This window comes from Zophobas morio, unplaced genomic scaffold (assembly GCF_036711695.1).
Source record: "Zophobas morio isolate AGI-343-1 ecotype UQ-CSIRO unplaced genomic scaffold, CSIRO_AGI_Zmor_V1 ptg000023l, whole genome shotgun sequence".
In the NCBI taxonomy this organism is placed as follows: Eukaryota; Metazoa; Arthropoda; class Insecta; order Coleoptera; family Tenebrionidae; genus Zophobas; species Zophobas morio.
In genome coordinates this window covers 10,913,979-10,934,314 of record NW_026972128.1, presented here as the reverse complement: position 1 = coordinate 10,934,314, position 20,336 = coordinate 10,913,979, and the positions used below count along the sequence as shown (strand labels likewise).

The 20,336-nt window shown below is 32.7% G+C and overlaps 5 protein-coding genes and 1 long non-coding RNA gene across 7 annotated transcripts in view; 5 read left to right on the top strand and 1 right to left on the bottom strand.

The window, feature by feature from the left end:
• The window catches only part of LOC135134691 (protein madd-4), a 318,408-nt gene that overhangs the window by 259,472 nt on the left and 38,600 nt on the right, over positions 1-20,336 (top strand). The gene's annotated exons all lie outside the window — the stretch shown is intronic.
• Positions 1,556-2,212, top strand: LOC135134347 (larval cuticle protein F1-like). Its single transcript, XM_064062993.1, has 2 exons — positions 1,556-1,662; positions 1,749-2,212. Exons 1-2 carry the CDS (start codon positions 1,651-1,653, stop codon positions 2,139-2,141), a joined length of 405 nt encoding a protein of 134 aa, XP_063919063.1. The 5' UTR covers positions 1,556-1,650; the 3' UTR covers positions 2,142-2,212.
• LOC135134312 (cuticle protein 19.8-like) lies at positions 5,693-6,337 on the top strand. The gene is made up of 2 exons (XM_064062956.1): positions 5,693-5,798; positions 5,925-6,337. The coding sequence occupies exons 1-2, from the start codon at positions 5,787-5,789 to the stop codon at positions 6,243-6,245; spliced, it is 333 nt and encodes a 110-aa protein (XP_063919026.1). The 5' UTR covers positions 5,693-5,786; the 3' UTR covers positions 6,246-6,337.
• LOC135134535 (uncharacterized) lies at positions 10,099-11,163 on the bottom strand. The gene is made up of 2 exons (XR_010281338.1): positions 11,127-11,163; positions 10,099-10,175 (listed from the first exon to the last, which is right to left on the bottom strand). It is a non-coding gene; the product is annotated as an uncharacterized LOC135134535 (long non-coding RNA).
• Positions 13,624-14,392, top strand: LOC135134305 (uncharacterized). Its single transcript, XM_064062942.1, has 2 exons — positions 13,624-13,733; positions 13,787-14,392. The coding sequence occupies exons 1-2, from the start codon at positions 13,722-13,724 to the stop codon at positions 14,351-14,353; spliced, it is 579 nt and encodes a 192-aa protein (XP_063919012.1). The 5' UTR covers positions 13,624-13,721; the 3' UTR covers positions 14,354-14,392.
• Positions 18,996-19,719, top strand: LOC135134391 (adult-specific cuticular protein ACP-20-like). Its single transcript, XM_064063056.1, has 2 exons — positions 18,996-19,057; positions 19,108-19,719. The coding sequence occupies exons 1-2, from the start codon at positions 19,046-19,048 to the stop codon at positions 19,591-19,593; spliced, it is 498 nt and encodes a 165-aa protein (XP_063919126.1). The 5' UTR covers positions 18,996-19,045; the 3' UTR covers positions 19,594-19,719.

The following is a 20,336-nucleotide window of genomic DNA, read 5'->3' as shown; positions in this document are numbered from 1 at the left end:
TCTCTTTACTTATGCGTTAGTAGGACTAGTAATAGCTAAATAGCCAAACAGTGTAAGGAAATAACATTAGATACTATTACTAAGTACAATAAAAGTTAATTGTTCTTGTTCTTCACCAGAACAAAAAAAATCTTTGAAGTTTATTTCGACAGAACTTCGCCCTCTGAAGTACAGCCCAACAAATCCCGCTTCTTTGAGACTTTATACTATTTGATTTTGCGACATTTTATTTGTAATAACCTGTGTAATAATAGCAGTAACAGTGTAAAAATAAGTAAGGAATAATTTTGGTTAACGATTTACCATATACACGATATTCCTAACATACATATAAAATTTGACAACAATCGGTCTGGCAGTTTCTGTCTAACAAAAATCGACACAGATAACAGACAAGTCAGACAGACAGATGGAAACGCGAGACCTAATTTTTCGTACTCTAGGGGTCATGAAACGTTAAGAAAACATAAACGTAGTCATTCGTCAGTTGCCCCTATTACAGTATTCCCCTAGTTTACACTAAGGAAAGAATTACTACAATTATTATATTGTTAGAAAAAGAAAAAACGTTCTATTCTAAAATTAACATTAACATAAAACTGCTATAAGTCTACGTTACAATATTTGTATTTTTCTAGACAACAATTCGTTAGGCCTATATTCCCAAACAGATGACAGATACTGTATGTCATTTATCTGATTAATATAACATTTGAATTATATCTTAATATTTTCGTAAACTGCACGAAGTATTATTTAATGAAATTTAATTTATTATATCCTCAAAAATTTGATCTTTAAGTTGCTGATTTATTGATTAGTGCACCATACCGTGTACCAAAACACGTATGTAAAACACGAAATTGTTAGTACATCAGTAATGTTTTAATTTTTTCGTATATTGTACATAACGATGTATTTGTTCTTAGAATTAACACACCTAATTACCCTAAAATTGGGAAAAAATCAATAACAATAAGTTGATGGGTTATTCCTAGAAATTATGAAATAATTCTTTTAAAAATATTTTCGCAAGTGATGTCCGAAGAAACTTCCGAGTAAATTACAACTCTTAGCCTTATTATCTTCAGTTTATAAAATTAATAAAACGAATGGAAAAAGAAAGTTTAAATAGAATGCGACAAATAATTCAAAAACAGTTCATTAGACTCTTAACCCTGAGAGTACTGCGCAATTTAAATCAAATATTTTTTACGTATTTTTAAAAGTGTTGATATTATCATTTCTAGATAATTATCCGTTTGATCTTTATTATGACCTACAACATTTCTTTAATTGAGTACCTGCTGACAATAACCTACAACTAAAAGCAGGAAATGTAACCATTTGAACTACATTTAAGTTGCATTTTACATCTTTTCATCGAATCGTTTGCTTAATTTCAAAACTTTTCGTGCTTGCCATACTTAAAAAAATTGCATCAGACCGAATACGCACGATGTATGTAAATTTTTTTGTAACACACACGTATGATTGCGATACACAAAACATAATTTTAAGGAACTAAATGTATTGTTGAATGGGCGTGGGGTGTGCACAAGGTTATAAACAAGAGTATATATACGAAATTTGTGTCCTGTCTCAGTATCACTTTTGTGGCTAACTACAACCATTAAAGTAACCATCACAATGAACTCTTTGGTAAGTATTACATTAGCATTCGATTACATCAAATTCTGTTACTCAACTAATCAAGGTTACCCCAACTAAAATTGCCGTAATTGCAGGGTCTTGCCATCTTTTTGGTAGCTGTAGCTGCCGCCAACGCTGGTCTGCTCGCTGGGCATTTGGGCCTGGCTGGTGCCCCGATTGACAGCGCTGCCGTTGTTTCTGGACCTTCCGGTCACATCGTCAGATCCGGAGTTGCTGTAGCTCATGCCGCTCCTTTGGCCGTTGCTCATGCCGCTCCCCTCGCTGTCGCTCATGCCGCCCCAGTCGTAGCTCATGCTGCCCCACTTGCCGTCGCTCATGCTGCCCCCGTTGTATCCCATAGAGCCGCTCAGTTGGGTCTCTCGCTTTCTGTTCCAGCTGGTTCTGGATTGGAAGGACAATGGATCCCTGATATCAACGAAAAATTGTACGATGATGGTTCCTACAAACCTTACGTTTACGGTTTCTAAGTTGCTGCAAGAGTGATTATTTAATTCTGTGTTATACTGTAAATAAAATTTCAGAGTTCTTATAGAACAAAGAGTTGTCTTATTTTCCTGAAAATTACCTCTGTGGACCACAAATATTACAATCATAATTATTTCCTGGTTCTTGCTATGAAATATGTTACACATTATGATACAAACATAGTGGTAAAAAATTGTTGACACAAGATCTTATGGACTTCAAAAAACTTAATTACAAAACTGATTTAACTAGAAAACATCCATTGTGTTACTGTAAATTACAATCACTTTAATAACAAAAGCATTTCTTGTATTGTGACGATAATCGTAGACGAACCTTTAATAAATCTATGAAATATTAAATAGTCAATTAGTGTAATTAACCTAATTATATATTAATTCTCAAATTTCAAAATATTTAAAGTATTTCTCAATTTTACTTATTGTATCTACTGTAGCTAAATTCATGTTTTTCAACTTTTCATAGTTTCTAGAATACGGCAAAGTAGTTCCATCTGTGGTACAATTTGTTTATTTTGAGAATGTTCTGTATATGGTAAAAAGCTAAGAAAGTTTGATAACTTGTCTCAAAATCCTGCTTTGTAAACCCTATTTAAAATATATACAAATGCGATGTTTGTTTTGTGACAACCTGTATAAAGTAAAAACCAGCGACATAAATAACACCCCCGCAGCCTCTGCACAGTGGGGGTACACATTGCACAAGTGCGGACAATGTAAAATATATTTACAACAGATAAGCAACGGGAAAACATGGGCTCTTAGCAGTAATAACAAGTTTTAACTTCAAGTGTTTTATACATCGGAAGATTGTCACGTAGAAATTTGTTTGATTTGAATAAGTTTGTCGCCTTAAAACAGAGGACTTTAATTATTAATTAAGCTGCAGACGAACAGAATGTTCTGAATATTATTATTATAATCCTTATTAAATAAAGACGTGCTGATTCTCACCTTGTCGAGAAAATGGGGTGACTCGTTCTTAATTTGATCAATAAAAAATTTGTTAGAAATGACTTCATCAAATTGTTGGTGGGGATAGTTAACCAAATTTTGGTTAGCGTTTTATCACCCACATGATATTCCTAATATACATACGAAATTTGACACTCATCGGTCCAGTAGTTTCGATGAGTATGTGTTTAATAAATAAACATCGATACAGACGCCAGACAGACAGACATACGGAACCTGAAGAATACATTTTTCGTAATCTAGGGCTCATGAAACGTCGTAGTGCTACAACATATTTTATTTGGTGAACATAATATTAAAGCAAATTGCAATTTAACACAAAATCCCCAGATTTTTTTTAGAATATTTTTTATTTCTTTTATTATACTTTCGGGTTAAAAGAATTTAGTTCATGAATACCAACATTATAATAATTAGCAATTTTATAAAGTTATCATGTTATTCATTAAAATTTCTTATATAATTTTCACGCACCAAGAAGTAATACACAGTGTATCGTCTCAATTTATTATAAAATTGTTTCAAAACTACCACTTGATTAATAAAGATATTTTACAACGAAATGCATCTAGAATCAAGTGTAATTAACAGAGACCGGGCTTGCGCCAGTAACCTTCAAGTCGCCCATAGGCTCGTGTCCACGTCGCATTTACTGGGTTCAATTACAAGCCTGAATTAACGTTATGTATGTTAACAATTTTGTTCTCTTGAAAACTTCCTCCTGGAAACTGAGGTTCTAATACGATGGTGCGTTTTATATCCAGGGTGTCCCGCCAAAAGTGGGCAATGGATGCGAATTACACTCAAATTTGGTTTCATTTCACTTTGTCTTCACGTATTTAAGGGATACCTTTATGTTTTTTAGATTATTAACACGACTGATTGTTAAAAAAATCTCCATAAAAACTGATATTAAGTATTTAATAACCAACTGAAGCTTTGACAGTGCCAATAATGTACATTAGTTTTGCTTAGTAATCCAGGTCGTTAGGTTTGACTCATTGTTGCGTGCTCACAAACGTATAGGTAACAGTTGCTTTTTCAAGAAGCCATTATATGGAAAATGAAGTCGTTAAACAGCCTTAATCTTATTTTCGTATCTCTCGTGTGACAGAGCTTATGCACCACAACGATGTCCCACTTTGTAAGGGACAGCCTGTATAATCTATAGTCTAGACGTCGCTAGATATGCTTGAATTTGAAGGAATAACTAACTTTTTTGTACTATACAATTAGCAACCTGAATGCTAATGATTCCGACGGGAGGTTTGCTCCTTTGCTCGCACTGTCACTGATAATAATCAGCATTTGTTAATAATTTAACATCATTTTCACCTGAAATCGTCTTAGAAATGCTTCCACACGTTGTCTGAATGTAAATATAGACCAATATACACGGTTCACATAATTTTCGTAAAATTTTGACAGCTTAATACCGCTTTGATTAATGTTATTTGTACACATCAAATGGAATACATTTATACTCACAAATTATGAGATAAAAATTTTTAAAAACACTCTCTGACGTGCACGCTGTATTTATACAAAGAACGTGATTTACGGAAGTCGATATGGCTTGTAGAGTCCGCATTTACAAGTTACCAATTTCATTTAAATCTTTTGCCTTTATCAGTATAAATTGGTAATCGTTTCCACTTTGCAGTCAAAGTGGAAACGATTACCAATTCTTAGCCAGCGTTGAAAGTTATCCCTTTATTATTTAAATATTTAATTCATAACTAATTCGTATCTCTTGAACAATTAATACAATAGTTAAGGTGTTACTACAATAATGCATTTGATAATAATAAGCTTCGTTCCAAACTAATTACGTGGCTATAAAAAGCGATGTAATTATCTGTCTAATCTTACATGTAATAATTTTTCCAGCAAGACTTTTGATTCATTTATTGTATTTATTTATTAAGTTGGCTTACAACATCCATCTAAATAGCTACAAGAGTGAATGAATAAATTCACAAGGAGGTAAAGCGGCCTTTGACATATAAAATTAACCAGTAATTCAACATATCAATGAACACATTAGTTAACGTCACCTTTTAAGATTACAATAAATCATTTAGAATGAGATATTTTCCCCAACTTAACAAAATTTCCCAAATTTAAATATTTTTAATTATGTACGTCATATGAAAATATTACATAATTATGCAAAATATTTTTCTACTTAACAGCTGCCGTCAGTTTTTAAATTATAAATTTTGGCCAATCGGTGGTTATTTATAAAAATCCTAAATTCGGCATATTTATTATAACAGCAGAAATTTTGAAATTTTAATATCATGATAACTTACGTCAAGAAATATTAAACTAGTGAACTTTAAACGACCAAACCATATTTTTTTACACAATATCACTAACTAGGTGTTACTTAGTTTATCTGAAAACCACGTTTTCAGGTAGAATTCCATATCTTTAATTTAACAAAACGAAGACATCGCCAGTGGGTGTCACATATCTATACGTGATATCAACTTATTTTAATATTTTTTGTCCACTTGATCACAATTAAAAAACATTTTGTTCCACCATAATTGGGCGTGGACAAGGTTATGATCGACTATATAAATTCGAAAATTTTTGTTAAGTGTATCACTTGTTCAGCTTTAGTCAAGCACCAAGTACATCAAAATGAAATTCATCGTAAGTATTATCAGCAGCACCTTATTCTACCACATGCCTGTGGCCGTAACTTGTACCTCTTGTTTATGACATCTCATATTACAAGAGGACAAACGAGATCAGCAATAAAGCGTTGTCTTATTCCAGAGCGCCGTTGTCCTTCTCGTAGCTGTGGCCGCCGCCCATGCCGGTGTTGCCCCCATCGACAGCGCCGCCGTTCTTGCCGGTCCCTCTGGTACCGTAGTTAGATCTGGTGTTGCCGCCTATGCCTCCCCCGTCGCCTACGCTGCTGCTCCCTACGCCGCCTACGCCGCTGCTCCCATCGTCAGGAGCGGTATCGTCGCCGCCGGCCCCATCGCCTATGCTGCCGTCCCCGCCGGTTCTGGACTTGAAGGACAATGGATCCCAGACATCACCGAAAAATTCTACGATGATGGTAGCTACAAACCCCACGTCTACGGATATTAAACACCTTGAGGCTGAACTTCGCTATGTACCTTTTTGTTAAGACCATCTTAAATTTTGTGATCAAATAGAAAATAAATAATTTATTTTCCCTACATCCGTTTCGATTTTCCACTGTAAATAAGACAATGAATATGTTAAGTGTTTGTTGTAAATCCGCTCAACAACTTGTTTGAATGGCAAAGGAATTTGTTTTTTTACACACCCACTCCTCTAATTAGCAACTGTCGCTAGTGAAATTTGATTATTGTACTGGTTGGTTTTAGTGCTTCCTGCGAAAGAAATATGTAATGATTTTTCAAATGAGTACCTCAATTAATTTTTTTTATTAATGTTGTTCTTAGCTGTTTATTTTTCAGAATTAACCTGAAAAAGCGCTACCAAGGTCGTGTAGATTAATTAATACCAGATTAGACACGTAATTCGAACTTTCGAAGAGATTTCTTTTATTTAAACTAAAGTTATCCACAAAAACCAAAACTCGGAATGTAGATAATTTTGATCTCCCGAGCTTGCTCGTATTTAATCTTAGATTCAAAGAAACTTATTATTACATAATGTCGTAATGCAATGTTAGCACAAGTTAGTACGAGATGTGTTCAGTTAAAATAAATTAATCAATTTTTAAAGTTATATATAATTTTAGAAAGACATTTTTTTTAACTCAAAACATACGAAAATAACCCTGGACTTAATCCCCATATTCAGTTTTAAAAAACACACATTAATTCATTGGAAGTATGAGGTATGTGACCAGTGTTACGTAAAAAAATGCACACCTGATTTTATAGAACAAGAAATTCCACAGTTGTTGCAATCAAGAAAAGATTTTAGCATAGCATAAATTATTACTACGATTATCAGTGATTAAAATCGGCGTGGGTAAAACTCAACAATTTATTTCTTAGTAACTCACATTTACACGACTAATTACACAGCGATTATGTATAAAATAATTCCAGCGCAACTTGTCTGTATTTTCGCGACACTCGCTAGACTCGACTCGTTGACTGAATAATCTTGTTCCCGAAGGTGACCCTTATTTAACTTCATAGTTCCCTTTTAGATGTTTCGCAATCGAGGTCTTTCTGGCATACCCATCGCAACTTTTGCTTCCAGGCTTTTCCTTAGCGAACACCATCCGGCCGTCACCGACTCATCATCGCCGTACATACTAGAACCCATAGGCGTCGTACCGTGGCGGTGTATGGCTTTCTTTCGTAAAGATATTTAACTTTTTTTCTTCAGTTAAAACATAATTTGTTCTATTCCATTTTTGGTGTTTATATTCGATGCATCGAGTATAAGCACTGTTTACATTTTTGTAAAATATTTTATAACAATAATTCTTAGCTTAGTTTTTTTTTTTTAATGAAGGAGGCTGGATGTAATGTTGGTTGCATACTTCTACTGGATTCATGTGTGTTTTTAAAACTGAACATAGGGATTAGGCTCATATTTCATTTCATGTTTAGAGTTAAAAAATTTCTCGGCATAATTTACTTTCTGGGCGTTTCATGACCCCTACAGTACGAAACTAAAGGTCTTCCGTTTACATTTGTCTGATTATCCGTACTAGACAGATAATCTATATAATCTAGAAACTACTGGAACGTTGTTGCCAAATTTTACATGTCTGTGTGTATTTTAATTGGTCTAAAAAGCCTTATCAACATTTTGCCTAGTAAATACTATGTAAATTTTATAAAGTAAGAATCTCCCCTAGTCATTAAATTTGTTTCGGTGTTTGATTTCAGATGCGAAGGAAGTTCTGTCTAAATAAGTTTAGAACAATTTTTTCTTATATTTTCATAAACACCGATATTCTAAGCATAAAGATGAAGATTTTGAGTAAGGAGTGGAATCGAAATTATTTGGACATACAAAATTCCTTGCAACTTTTTTCATAGATTGCCCTGACATGTCAAATTTGACAATCAGTGAATTCAGAGTAATTGCTGTTCTATTCTGTAACTATACCTGGTGTTTCTTTCCTAGTTTAAATTATGCAGCAAAACCAAAAAAGAGCGCGTGAAGAAATTCTGCGCACTCATTTACAAAATAAACAAATGTCACATCGAGCAATAGGAAAACTATTAGGTATCGCTCATTCCACGGTCTCAAATGTTCTTAAAAATTTTCGCGAACGTTTGAACATTGACCACAAACCAGGAGCTGGTCAAAAACCAGGTCCTGTGTCGAAAGAAAATGCTCAAAAAGTTGTACAAGCATTTCGAAGAAACCCCAATTTATAAATTAGAGATGTAGCAAGGAAGGTGGGTGTGTCACATTCTTTTGTACAGAAAACTAAGAACAGAAAAGATTTGAAGACATTCAAAGTACAAAAATGCCCTAATCGGGATGAAAAACAAAATTTGGTCGCCAAAACTCGAAGTCGAAAATTATACACCGAATTGTTGACAAAGTCAAAATGCGTTATTACTGACGATGACGTATGTCAAAGCAGACTTTAAACAAATAAGTGGCCAAGAATATTATACGGCGGTCAGTAAATTGGATGTAGATCCAAAGTACAAACAAAAAAAAATTGCGAAATTTGCAAAAAAATTCTTAATATGGCCAAGCAATCTGCACTTGCGGAAAACGGAGTGACGTCTTCATAACGATAGGATCTATGAATAAAAAAATTTATAGAAAAGAATGTCTTCAAAAGCGGCTTTTACCTCTCCTTCAAAGTCATGAAGAACAGCCGCTGTTCTGGCCTGACCTGGCCACGTGTCATTATGCTCAAGATGTTATGAATTGGTATGAGGAAAACGAAGTGAATGTTGTACCGAAAAGTATGAACCCACCTAATTGTCCAGAGTTACGCCCGATTGAACGGTACTGGGCTATAATCAAGAGAACTCTCCAAAAATCCCAAAAAGAAGCAAAAAGTGCAGAAACTATGAAAATAATGTGGAAAAAATATGAAATAACTGTTACTAATACGACTATACAAAATTTAATGAGACATGTAAAACGAAAAGTCCGAGCTTTTGCGTATGGAATTTAATTTTAATAAAATAATACATTCTTAGCAATTGTTAAGTGTTTTTTCAAGTGGTGTAATTTTTTTATATTTTTATTATAAACGTTTTCCAAATAGTGACCGTTTTTTTATTTCCAAATAATATCGAATTCAGTCCTTATTTAGACATACTTATATTTCTTAATTGTAAAATAATGAGGTGTTTTTTTCTTGAGAATGAAAAAGTGGAAATAAAACCTCTAATACACCTCCAGTTCTAGATACAAATCACGGTGTATTTATTTATAAACATTTATTTAGTAATTTCGTTAAATTTAAACATTAATTTTATTATGTGTGGAGCTGACGAGCAAACTGTATAATGGTCTACTTCTCACAACGAGGGACAAAAAAGAGAGCTAAAAACCAAGTGCTAGCTTGAGGGTGATTTTTGTTAATTGCACGTTATAATGTAATGCTATCATATTTTTATTATTACGAACCATATTTTAATAACCCTTTATTCAACAGCTTTTTGTGTCTTACCAGCAATTTTGGGAGGTAGCAGGATAAATAAGATTTTTATTTAATGTAATCACTCTTTATGTGCAAAAAAAACGTACGTTTTAACACACTTAAACAGAACATTGCTGAATGAAAAAAAACTGTAATAATTACACTACAGATATTACTAAAAATTACGTATATAAAATACAAATGAGGTCCACTTAAAACTATTTTGAGATGATACCATCAGTTTTTTATCATCTCCAGGATAATTCAAGAGTACACCTAAAATTTCAAAGTTCGAAAATTAACCTATATTTTAAATATATTGGGATAGTAAATTTTTCTTGTCGAACAGGATATATCTGTTAAAGCAACTTTACTTCCTCAAGTTAGGAACATAATATAGTCCATCCAGTGAACGGCTAATTCCATGTTTACTCGATGTCCTGCTCCTGGAACATGAAAAGTAGGACCTCTTTCCTGTGTGCCTATCTGTCTGTCATCTGTCTGTTGGAGATTATTACTGCACTGATTGTTGTGAAAAATTTTATATTTGCTTTAAGCATATCGTGTAGATGGTAAATTGCTAACCAAAGTACTGTACAAAATAGTATGACTATACTTGTCACTTACTAGCTTTGAGCTGTTGCATATAGATTAAAAAAAAATCGAAATCGTACAACAAAATTACAAAATTTAACTTGGAAGCTACAAAATCGATTGCTCTGAAATTTTACACAGGCTTTTGGATCATAATAATCAAGCTAAATTGTTGATCATAATTGGACAGTTTATCTCTTCCAAAAATTTGATGACGTCATCTTAAAATTTGCTTTAAAATGTGGAAAATAATATACATTTGGCTCTGTTATTTATTAATTTGTCCTTGTCCTGATTTGGCCTCATCATTAGATGATTAGGAAATTAATAACACTTTTGAATTATTTATCAAACGTTTCAGTGTAGACTAGAAAACTGTATAAATTCGTGTTAGTGTTAACCGAATTAACACCTCACTGACACTTTCGGTATTTATTATTATTTATTACTATTAAAAAAATAATAATAAAAACGAAATCATGTATTCAATGTATTGCCAAATGTCAAACAAATTGAAATAACAATTTAAAAATATGGCATTTGTTTAATGATAATGTACATAATAATTAATATTCAGACTTGATAAAAATCTTGTTTTTTTTCTTAACTGGGCCCAATTTTGTTCGCTCAATATTAATATTAAATATACGCAACTATTATGATAATGCTATGTTTTGTCATTTCGTGAACAGTATTTGACAACACTATTTTAAAATATATTAAAAATCAATTCACATGTACAACTTTTGTACTTAAAAAGTTAAAGGGCTATATTCTCTAGTAAGATATATAGACAATCTTACGTGTCGTTAGTCGTTGTGTATTTTACCAACACCGAACTCTCTTAGTCACTGAAGGGGAATGTCTTACCCGTTTCCTTTTATACATACTGCAGCAAGTACGTTAAGAATTTTAATTGAAGTTATTCTTACCCACATTCAAGAACTTACTTGGTGTCGCATATTTATCAATAACAATAAAAAATGTAGCGGCCGCTTATTTGCCTTGACATTTATTATTCGTATATTATTATTAGTGCATGATTTTACGTTTCAGAAAACTGTTACAGTTTCACAACAGCAAATTACAATTCACGTAAATTTATGGCACGAGATCCGCGACTACAATGAGCCAGATGATCACTGTCTGGTGCGATTCACAATCTTGCAAGTTTTCCTGCCTTTTCAGTTAAGAAAACACATGTCTTGATTTGTAAAATTCAGTACATATAATGTTCCCCATTTGTACATTTGGAAAAAAAAAATGGACTTAGAAACTCCGTCATGAAGTAATTTTGATTTTTTACACTACACGATTGGTTTTCTAATTCTTTTGCAAATGTTTAAGTTTATTTTCTGACAATTATGAAAAGAAAAACTATACTGACACTCTTTTTTTGTATTCGTAAACGAAAATTCTTTTTTGAAAGTTAAACTGCAAAATTTTAAATTGGTAGCTTTAAGCTGTAAAAGGGCGGAAGGCTTTAAACCTCCTTAATTATTCGTAAACGCTATTTTTTGTTCTTTGAATGTCAAAGGAGAAAGTTGCAGATATGGTTCGTTACTTTATTATCATTGGGCATAAATTTAACATGTTAATAACATAGATTCCATTTTGAGGTCATTAATTCTATGTGTACAATAAAGAAAGTAATCGATCTAAGCAACCGGCGCTTGTTCTTTCATACGACATATGTTGCTTTTGTACTTTAGGTTTTTAGTTGTCAAAATAGAAAAAACTATTTATAATTTATTTAAGTAATTAATTACGTTTTCAAAAATTATGCAGTTAATAGTTTTACACTGTTTACACACCACAAAAGTTTTGATACCACGTTCACTCAAATTTAATTTCAACCACGATGTGTTGATTTCTGCGTAATTTATCTCTCGTGGTGGCTTTTGCAAACAATGTATCCGGTTCGTACCAAATAAATCCGACCTTTAACACTATTTTATAAAACGCACTAAGGTAATAATAACCAGTAACCGACTGTACGTAAAATTTGATGCACATAAAATATGCTCATAAAATCACAGTAAAAAGTTGTAAAAATCAAGCTGTATTATTTCAAAATGATACGTAAGAATTCGAAGAATTAATAACAAAAAATTGGTAACACATTTTTAAATTCCACATGCTCAATAAGCATTAAATGTTCTGCTTTGTCAATACAAGGCATAAAACACCCACTAAATACAAAACCGTAGGAACAAAAACATAAAATGATAACACAGTTCAGTTTTCCTTTATTTTCACCCAATTATCCGTTCAGAAGCGGAGGTTTATATTCTCTGAGGGTCCAATCAACCAGCAAGTGGAAATTTTTTGCTGTAACAAATAATTTAACATTTTAATTAAATTTGATTTAATGATTATAAAACTATAAACACTCATTTAAAAACCAACAATAACTTAGTTCGAGTGTTAGTGATTTGTACTTGTTCTATGCAATAAAATTTAGTGTACCTACAAGGAAATTATTTTAATTTTTATTAATCTTTTCTATTTATTATTATCTGTAAGGTGTAAACATAACATGGTTGACAATCGATTAAGATTATACTATGTACGTGACTACTTCACTTTTTACACTAATTATGTTCATTAATAAATAAATTGCTAAATTTTCATAACTCCGTTTGTAATTGTTTTTTAACTAGCAAGCGAACCTGTCTTGAAAATTAGACTATGAAACAGGTTCTAATCTTCTACTTTTTTAATACCCATTTTTCCATTATTATCTCGACTAATAATAATTATCAAGGCCTTCCCAATGCTTTGGCTATCGGCATTACTCGATGTTATTTATTATCAGTGGTGCGAGATGAATCATAAATCCACTACTTTTCAAAAGGGTTTTAATGAGAGGGTGAGTTATTTATAGGAAACTGCAGTAAATAGTCCATAAATTAAATTGCGACTACTAGTTGTATCTCGGTCTTCCTCGATTTGAGTAATAGGTACAACGAACTCAGATGATTTACATAATTTTATTGATGGGTTCAAACCAACGCATATTAATCATTCCTAAGGATTTAAACTTCACGTACCAACAAACCAGACGTTTACTAAAAACAATTAATTTGCAATTCCGACTTTTATGTGTGAAGTGATGATGTTAGTGGCATTTAGAGCAAATGAATAAATTTATTAATGGTTTTGTTAGACGCAGATTTCCATAAATTTTTGGTCTATTTTGCTTAATCCCAACCCAGCCAGTCAATATGCAAATCCGAATACGAATTATTTCGGATGGCTTTATTTATGCGGAAACTTTAATGTCAACATACTCGATTTGTGTGCAATTTTGGGCGTGTACAAGGCTGTCATCTCACTATAAAACAATCTGTAATACCAATTTCAGTATCATTCCTACAAGTCTCAACACCAGCAACATGAACACATACGTAAGTCAAAACTCGCACGCAACTTCCAAATTTCCTCACTGCATTATTTCCAGAGTTTCGTAGTCGCTTTTGCGGTAGTTGCCGTAGCTTCCGCAGGAAACGTCGTCCTTCCAGCAAGCACAGTTCTTTCTCGCACCATCGCGGGCCCCGCGGTGACGGCTCACTACGCCGCCCCCATCGGTACTCACTACGCCGCACATTACGCCGCCCCCATCGCTGCCCACTACCCCGCTCCCATCGCTGCCCACTACGCCGCTCCCATCTCTACAGGAGTACTTATTCCTGCTGGCTCGGGACTCGAGGGACAGTACATCCATGACAACACCGAGAAACTCTACGATGACGGTTCCTACAAGCCCGAAGTTAGGGCAACTCCACTTGTGGCCTCTCCTTTAGGAGCGGTACCAGCTGGCTCTGGACACGAAGGACACTACGTTCATGACAATACTGAGAAATTGTTCGATGATGGGTCTTACAAGCCTCAGATTCACCCTTTGCCATTGAGTGCCAGCCCCTACGGTCTTGTACCATCTGGTTCTGGACTCGAAGGACAGTACGTTCATGATTTGACTGAAAAATTGTTTGATGACGGTTCTTACAAACCAGGATTGTATGCTTAATTTTTATATGACTGACTGTTGAATAAAGTGTTAAGATAAAAAAATGTGAGTCTATTTATTAGAAAGTAATGCACGATTTACCACCAAGTAATGGCTTTCATACCACAATTTCTTTATACATAAGAGTACAGAAACATATTTTCTCGTTGATAACTAAAATGCTGCGTAATTTATTATAATTAGAGTAGTGCTAACGTTTGAAACTTTATTCTTGTTTCTCTTACTCTAATTGATAACTTTAATTTTCGTCGTAAATATCTTTTGTTTGTGGGCTTTAGAACCGTATTCTTCAGCTGCACAATTACTAAATACATAAATGTTACTTCTTATTGTAATATCTGTTCCACAGGTATGTAATCTTGATATTTGTTGATTCAACGAATCAACTAAACAAAATAACAAGGTCTATAAAGAAAACTAAAAATTTATATACTTATTGACAACAAAATTCATGAAATGATTCTATTTAGGTGATTTTACTCATGAAATGATTCTATTTAGGTGATTTTACTTGACTGTTAATAGTAGGCTGGCACAATGAAGAAAATTTTATTTTTCTTTGTTAATAAGGCATATATTATTATTATTATATACATCGGATGTCTCCAAATTCGTAATAATGTTTGAAGATACTGTAATGCGATAACAGCCTAAATTGTTTCCCCTCCATTTTTTACTTTTCAACAATTTATAGGTATGAAAATAAGAGAATATATTATGACTATTTAGTTGCCCTAAATCACAAAATTTACTGGATAATTTCTTCCGTTGATACACAAACTTTCCATGTTATTTACGTAATAACCATGTCAACAGAATCACAATTTTTAGAATTATCGTTAAAATTAACAGTTCTCTAATTTTTAAATTTTCGTGGTAATATACTGAACTTAATATGAAAAAAATATCTTTAATTTGTACAAATTGTTTTTTTCCTGAAGCACCTGAGAAAATTAAATACTTAAGTTAGAGTTGTTTTTCCGCCTCTTGAACGTGTGAACTTTTGTAGTAGAAGGCTGATTGATTACAACATGTTTCGACTTTATTAAAAATTTAAGTTATCTTCAGGTTTTTACAAGCTGAGATATGAAAAGTAACATGGATTTTGAAAATATTACTGAAATTACAATCACATACGTTTTATAATAATTAAAATAATTAAAAAACTCAAAAATTCCACAAAATGGTGGAATCATTCTGCAAAAAATGACAGCATTTTGTGGAATTTTTGGGTTTTTTAATTATTTTAATTATTATAAAACGTATGTGATTGTAATTTCATCAATGTTTTCAAAATCCATGTTACTTTTCATATCCTAGCTTGTATAAACCTGAAGATGACTTAAATTTTTAATAAAGTCTAAACATGTTGTTGTAATCAATCAGCCTTCTACTACAAAACTTCACACTTAAACAAGAATGAATCTCCAAAAATTAAATACTTAAGTATTTAAAAATGTAAGTTTATTAGTAAGAAAGTAATGTTTTCGAGCCTAGGGAGGTTCTTTGAACATAACCTCACAATTTTGACTTTCCAAGTATAAACTAGGGTCTATTTGAGAAGTGGTCCATTGCATGTGTTTAAAAAGTAGTTCCAACGTTTCCGTCTGTCTGCCGCCTATTATCTATCAATCACTTTGTTAGACAAATAATCTTTGATATTAGTGGACCAATTGCTGTCACATTTTAGACGTCTCCACCAAAAAATTGATGACGCCATATCAAAATTTTACTTAGTAAATTTCATTTAAAATGTTTATCTGTAATTTATTCCATTTTTTTTTCTTGGAAAAAATTTTGCCATTTAACTTAGAAACTATAAACTATTAAAGGGTGACATACTCTCTTATTTCTGGTTTAATAATAATCTATTGATAACTTTTGTAATACATTTACGGGTTATAAATTTTAAAAACAATCTTTTTTAAACTTTAGCAGGATAATAATACTGGTTTATTGATTACAGAGTAACAATTAAAATTTCTTTATTTATCCCATCTGGCAAGTCATTGACGTTATGTGTTTAGACATGCAACATTTTTTGCGATCTTGCAATATATGTATTTTCAACTTTTAGAATTAGTTAAATGAGATGCATTAAAAGTAGATTAAATGAATCAATCGATTTTTTGCTTTAAACCAAAAATGCCACACCTATCTGTTTTTCCACAATTCTTCGAACGTAGTACTCCAATTCTTTTATTTTACGATGGACAAAAATATGGAACATTTTGGAATTTTTATATATTTATTTTAAACATTTTAGGAATTTTTAAATGTCTGAAAATGAAATTGTGATTTTTTATTGTTATATGAAAACAAAAAAAAATAGGTTTTTGAAAGTTGTCCAAAAATTGTAGATATAAGGATATCTCTGGACGAGCTAATTCGAAAAATGGTCTCGGACCAAGATCTTCGAAAAACATTAAATTTCTAGTTTTTTTTTTGTTTTCATAGCATTAACAAAATTTGTTTCAAAATTCCATTCTCATAAAATTTTAAAAATTATTTAGCTAAAACATTTAAAATAGAGCATTCTTCCAGTACAAAGTTACAAATTTAAATCAACAAATAGAAACAGTTTTTAAAAGTTTCAAGATTTTCCATATTTTTGTTTATGAATACCTATAGTATATAAAAAAGAATCCATAAAAAAATGCTCAATGAACTGAACATGTTTGAATGTGCTTCAGTGCTAACTTTAAGCCTTTTTTGTATTTGTTTTAACGTTTTTTTTTTAAGTGCGTAAATCTGTTAAAGCCAAGAAGATTTTTGGAAAAAAAATCAAAATTGTCTAACATTTTGCATTTAGTCTTGAACCTGAAGTCGAATGCTCTGAAATTTTAGAGACGTTTTAAAGTTATTGTAATCATGGTAAATTTTTAATCAAAATATATGCTTATCCCCCCAAAAATTGCTGACGTCATCTTAAAATTTTGTCGAATAAATCAATCTTATCTAAAATGTGCAAAATGTGATCAGTCTAAACTTATCATTTATCATAGCATTAATAGTGTGATAGGTTACATCCAACGAATGGCTACTTTCATGTTTACTCGATGTCTTATGACCCCCAGAGTACAAAAAAGTAGGTCTTGCGTTTCCGTCTTGCGTTTTTATTAGATAGAGAAACAGAAAGCCTCCGAAACTACTGGACCGATTGTCGTCAAGTTTTATATGTATGTTAGGAATACCGTGTAGATGGCAAAACGCTAATCAAAATGTGTCTAATTATCTCCATCGACAATGTGATAACGTCATCTACAAAATTTACAATGATAAAATAAAATACTCTTGCACTTGTGATTTATGATTCACTGAGATTTAGTACCCCACAAATTCAATTTTTTGGAAAACAAATCAAAGTTTTTAACTTATTTAAACCGAATGCTCTGAATTTTTGCAAGCGTCGCAAGCAGTGTAAAACGTTAATAAAAATTTATTCGTTGATGCCATCGGAAAAAAATTGTTAACGTGATCTCAAAATTTTGCCGAATATATCCTTTTTCAAAAACGTAAACGTGATTTATGAATGCATTCATATTTTCGAGAATTACCTACACAGGGTGAATCACAAAATTAATGAATGAGGCAATCTATTACATTGATATATGAGTCCTTGATAAACTATTGATGACGTCATCACAGAATTGGTTATTAAGTTATGAAAACACTCACTCCAAACATAACATAGCATGCTTTTTACCTTTACTTTAAGATTACATACATAACCTTATTTTGACTTATACTTTTTTCACAAAAAAAATAAAATTCTCAAAATTAAATCTTAGAATTTTTCCAAGAAATACATAGTTAAAAAAATTGACATAGAAATCACTAATTTTAATATATTATATCATATTATGTATATTAAATTATCGTAAAATTTGTAATAAATCATAATTATTATTGATAAAGTTAAAATCCGATTATTTGTTACATAAAATGGTGGTAACACATTACGCAAAAGACAACAAAGGATAATTATAGCACTGTAATTGTATTATATACACTACTTTATTTATGAACGTGGAATTAATTCATCCCAGATGTAATTAAGAGTTTGTGGTACGTATCTCAATTATTTTTAGTGTTTTTATTTATGCCAAAATAAAATATTTTCACTTACTTTATAAACATCAAATAATTACATAACTTTCCCTAAACTTTAGCACGCATACATATTTATGTGCACAATAATAGACCAGAAACATGAAACTGAAATTTGGATTTATACGTTTTTTCCAGACATTTTTCATTATTTCGTTACATAATTAAATATAAATTTACAGTTCTAAATGAGCATTATAATTTTTATCCATACGCTTTCTGAGAGTTTTTACGTTAATGTCATTGATATTCGAAAAAATGCAGCAATCCATTCACTTTTCGCGTAATCTTAGAAATATTCACACAGATGTTTTAATAAAACGTAATAATCACAGTTACCCATCCTCCGGCAAAAGCTTTATCAATCAGCGCCGGATGAATGAATGCAGACGACTACATGAATGAATCCTCAGTAGCCGTCCTTCCAAAGTCTGATCTTCCAGACAATTTACTATTTCTTAACAATCTAGGCCGTTCAATACCACTATCTAAAGGGAACAATTGCTTGTGCAAGGTTATTTCCAACACTATAAATGCTATTCCATTCCCTGTAATTTTCACTTGTTCAGTCAGATCAGAACAATGCACTCCTTGGTAAGTACCACCACCTCAGTTTTAACCCCAGCTAACCTCAACGTTTCCAGACCGCCGCCGTCTTTTTCGTAGCCGTTGCCGCCGCCAGCGCTAGTGGCATCCTTGGTGTCCACGGAGGGCTCGGTGTGCTAGGTGGTCTTGGCGGAGTCGGAGTCGGTCTCGGTGGCGTCGGACTCGGTCTTGGTGGAGTCGGAGTCGGTCATGGCATCGTCGACCCTATTGCCATCGCCAACACCGTTAACGCTGGACGCGTCACCGACGTTGGCGCCCCAGCCGTCCTCTCAGGACCTGCCGGAAGCGTGGTTAGAGCCGGAGTAGCCGCCGTTCCCGCTGCCATCGCCGGTCCCGCCGTCATCGCCGGACACGGCATCGCCGCCCCCGGAATCATTGGAGGAGCTGGTCTCATTGGTGCCGGAGCTGGTATTCTTGGCCATGGTGGCTTGATTGGATCTGGACTGGAAGGTCAATGGATCCCTGACATCAACGAAAAATTGTACGATGATGGTTCCTACAAACCTCACGTATATGGTCATTAAGTCGTGGGAGATGGGGTGAAGTTTGGAAAATTTCCGGTGTATATATAATCAAGTCCCCAGTGTGTTCATTTTTTTCTACAGTTCTCTTTCCTCTTGTATTTTTTCTTCAATAAAAATTTAATTGTCTTTGTTGTTTTCACGGATGTGGATGACGAAAACGTTATTCAGAATACCTAAATACCTACCTACTTTCCAACTACGTTTCACGCTAAATCATTTCAGTTGCGCATTTTGTGTTTGATTGCGTGAAATTTAAAAATAAACATGAATAAATGTTAAATTGTATCGAACTTTAACATATTTCGCAAGATGTAGCCTACAATAAAAGCCGTAGGTAATGCAGAAATGACTAATTTAGTGTTAACAATAGTTATCGAGTGCAATGTACATGAAATAAAAATAAAACTTCAAGTAAATTTGAAGTTATTTAACGATAAAATTTATTGCTATAAAGGTCGCGAACGAGATACCTTTGATACCTTATTATATTATAGGGTGTGTTCCTCCATTCCTCTAGATTATAGTCTATGACCACAAGTTTTTATTCGACCGTAACAAATGTGTTTTAACCTTTACGATCACTGTATTTCTTAGAATATTTTCTACTTTATCTAAATATAGATACCGAAAAAATATTCAAAACGTCGAACGAACCTTAAATTGCAATTTTTATACCTTATTAACAAATTCAGAAAATCAACAATTTGTGACTGCAACTTTTTAAAAAGTGTCGCTTACATATT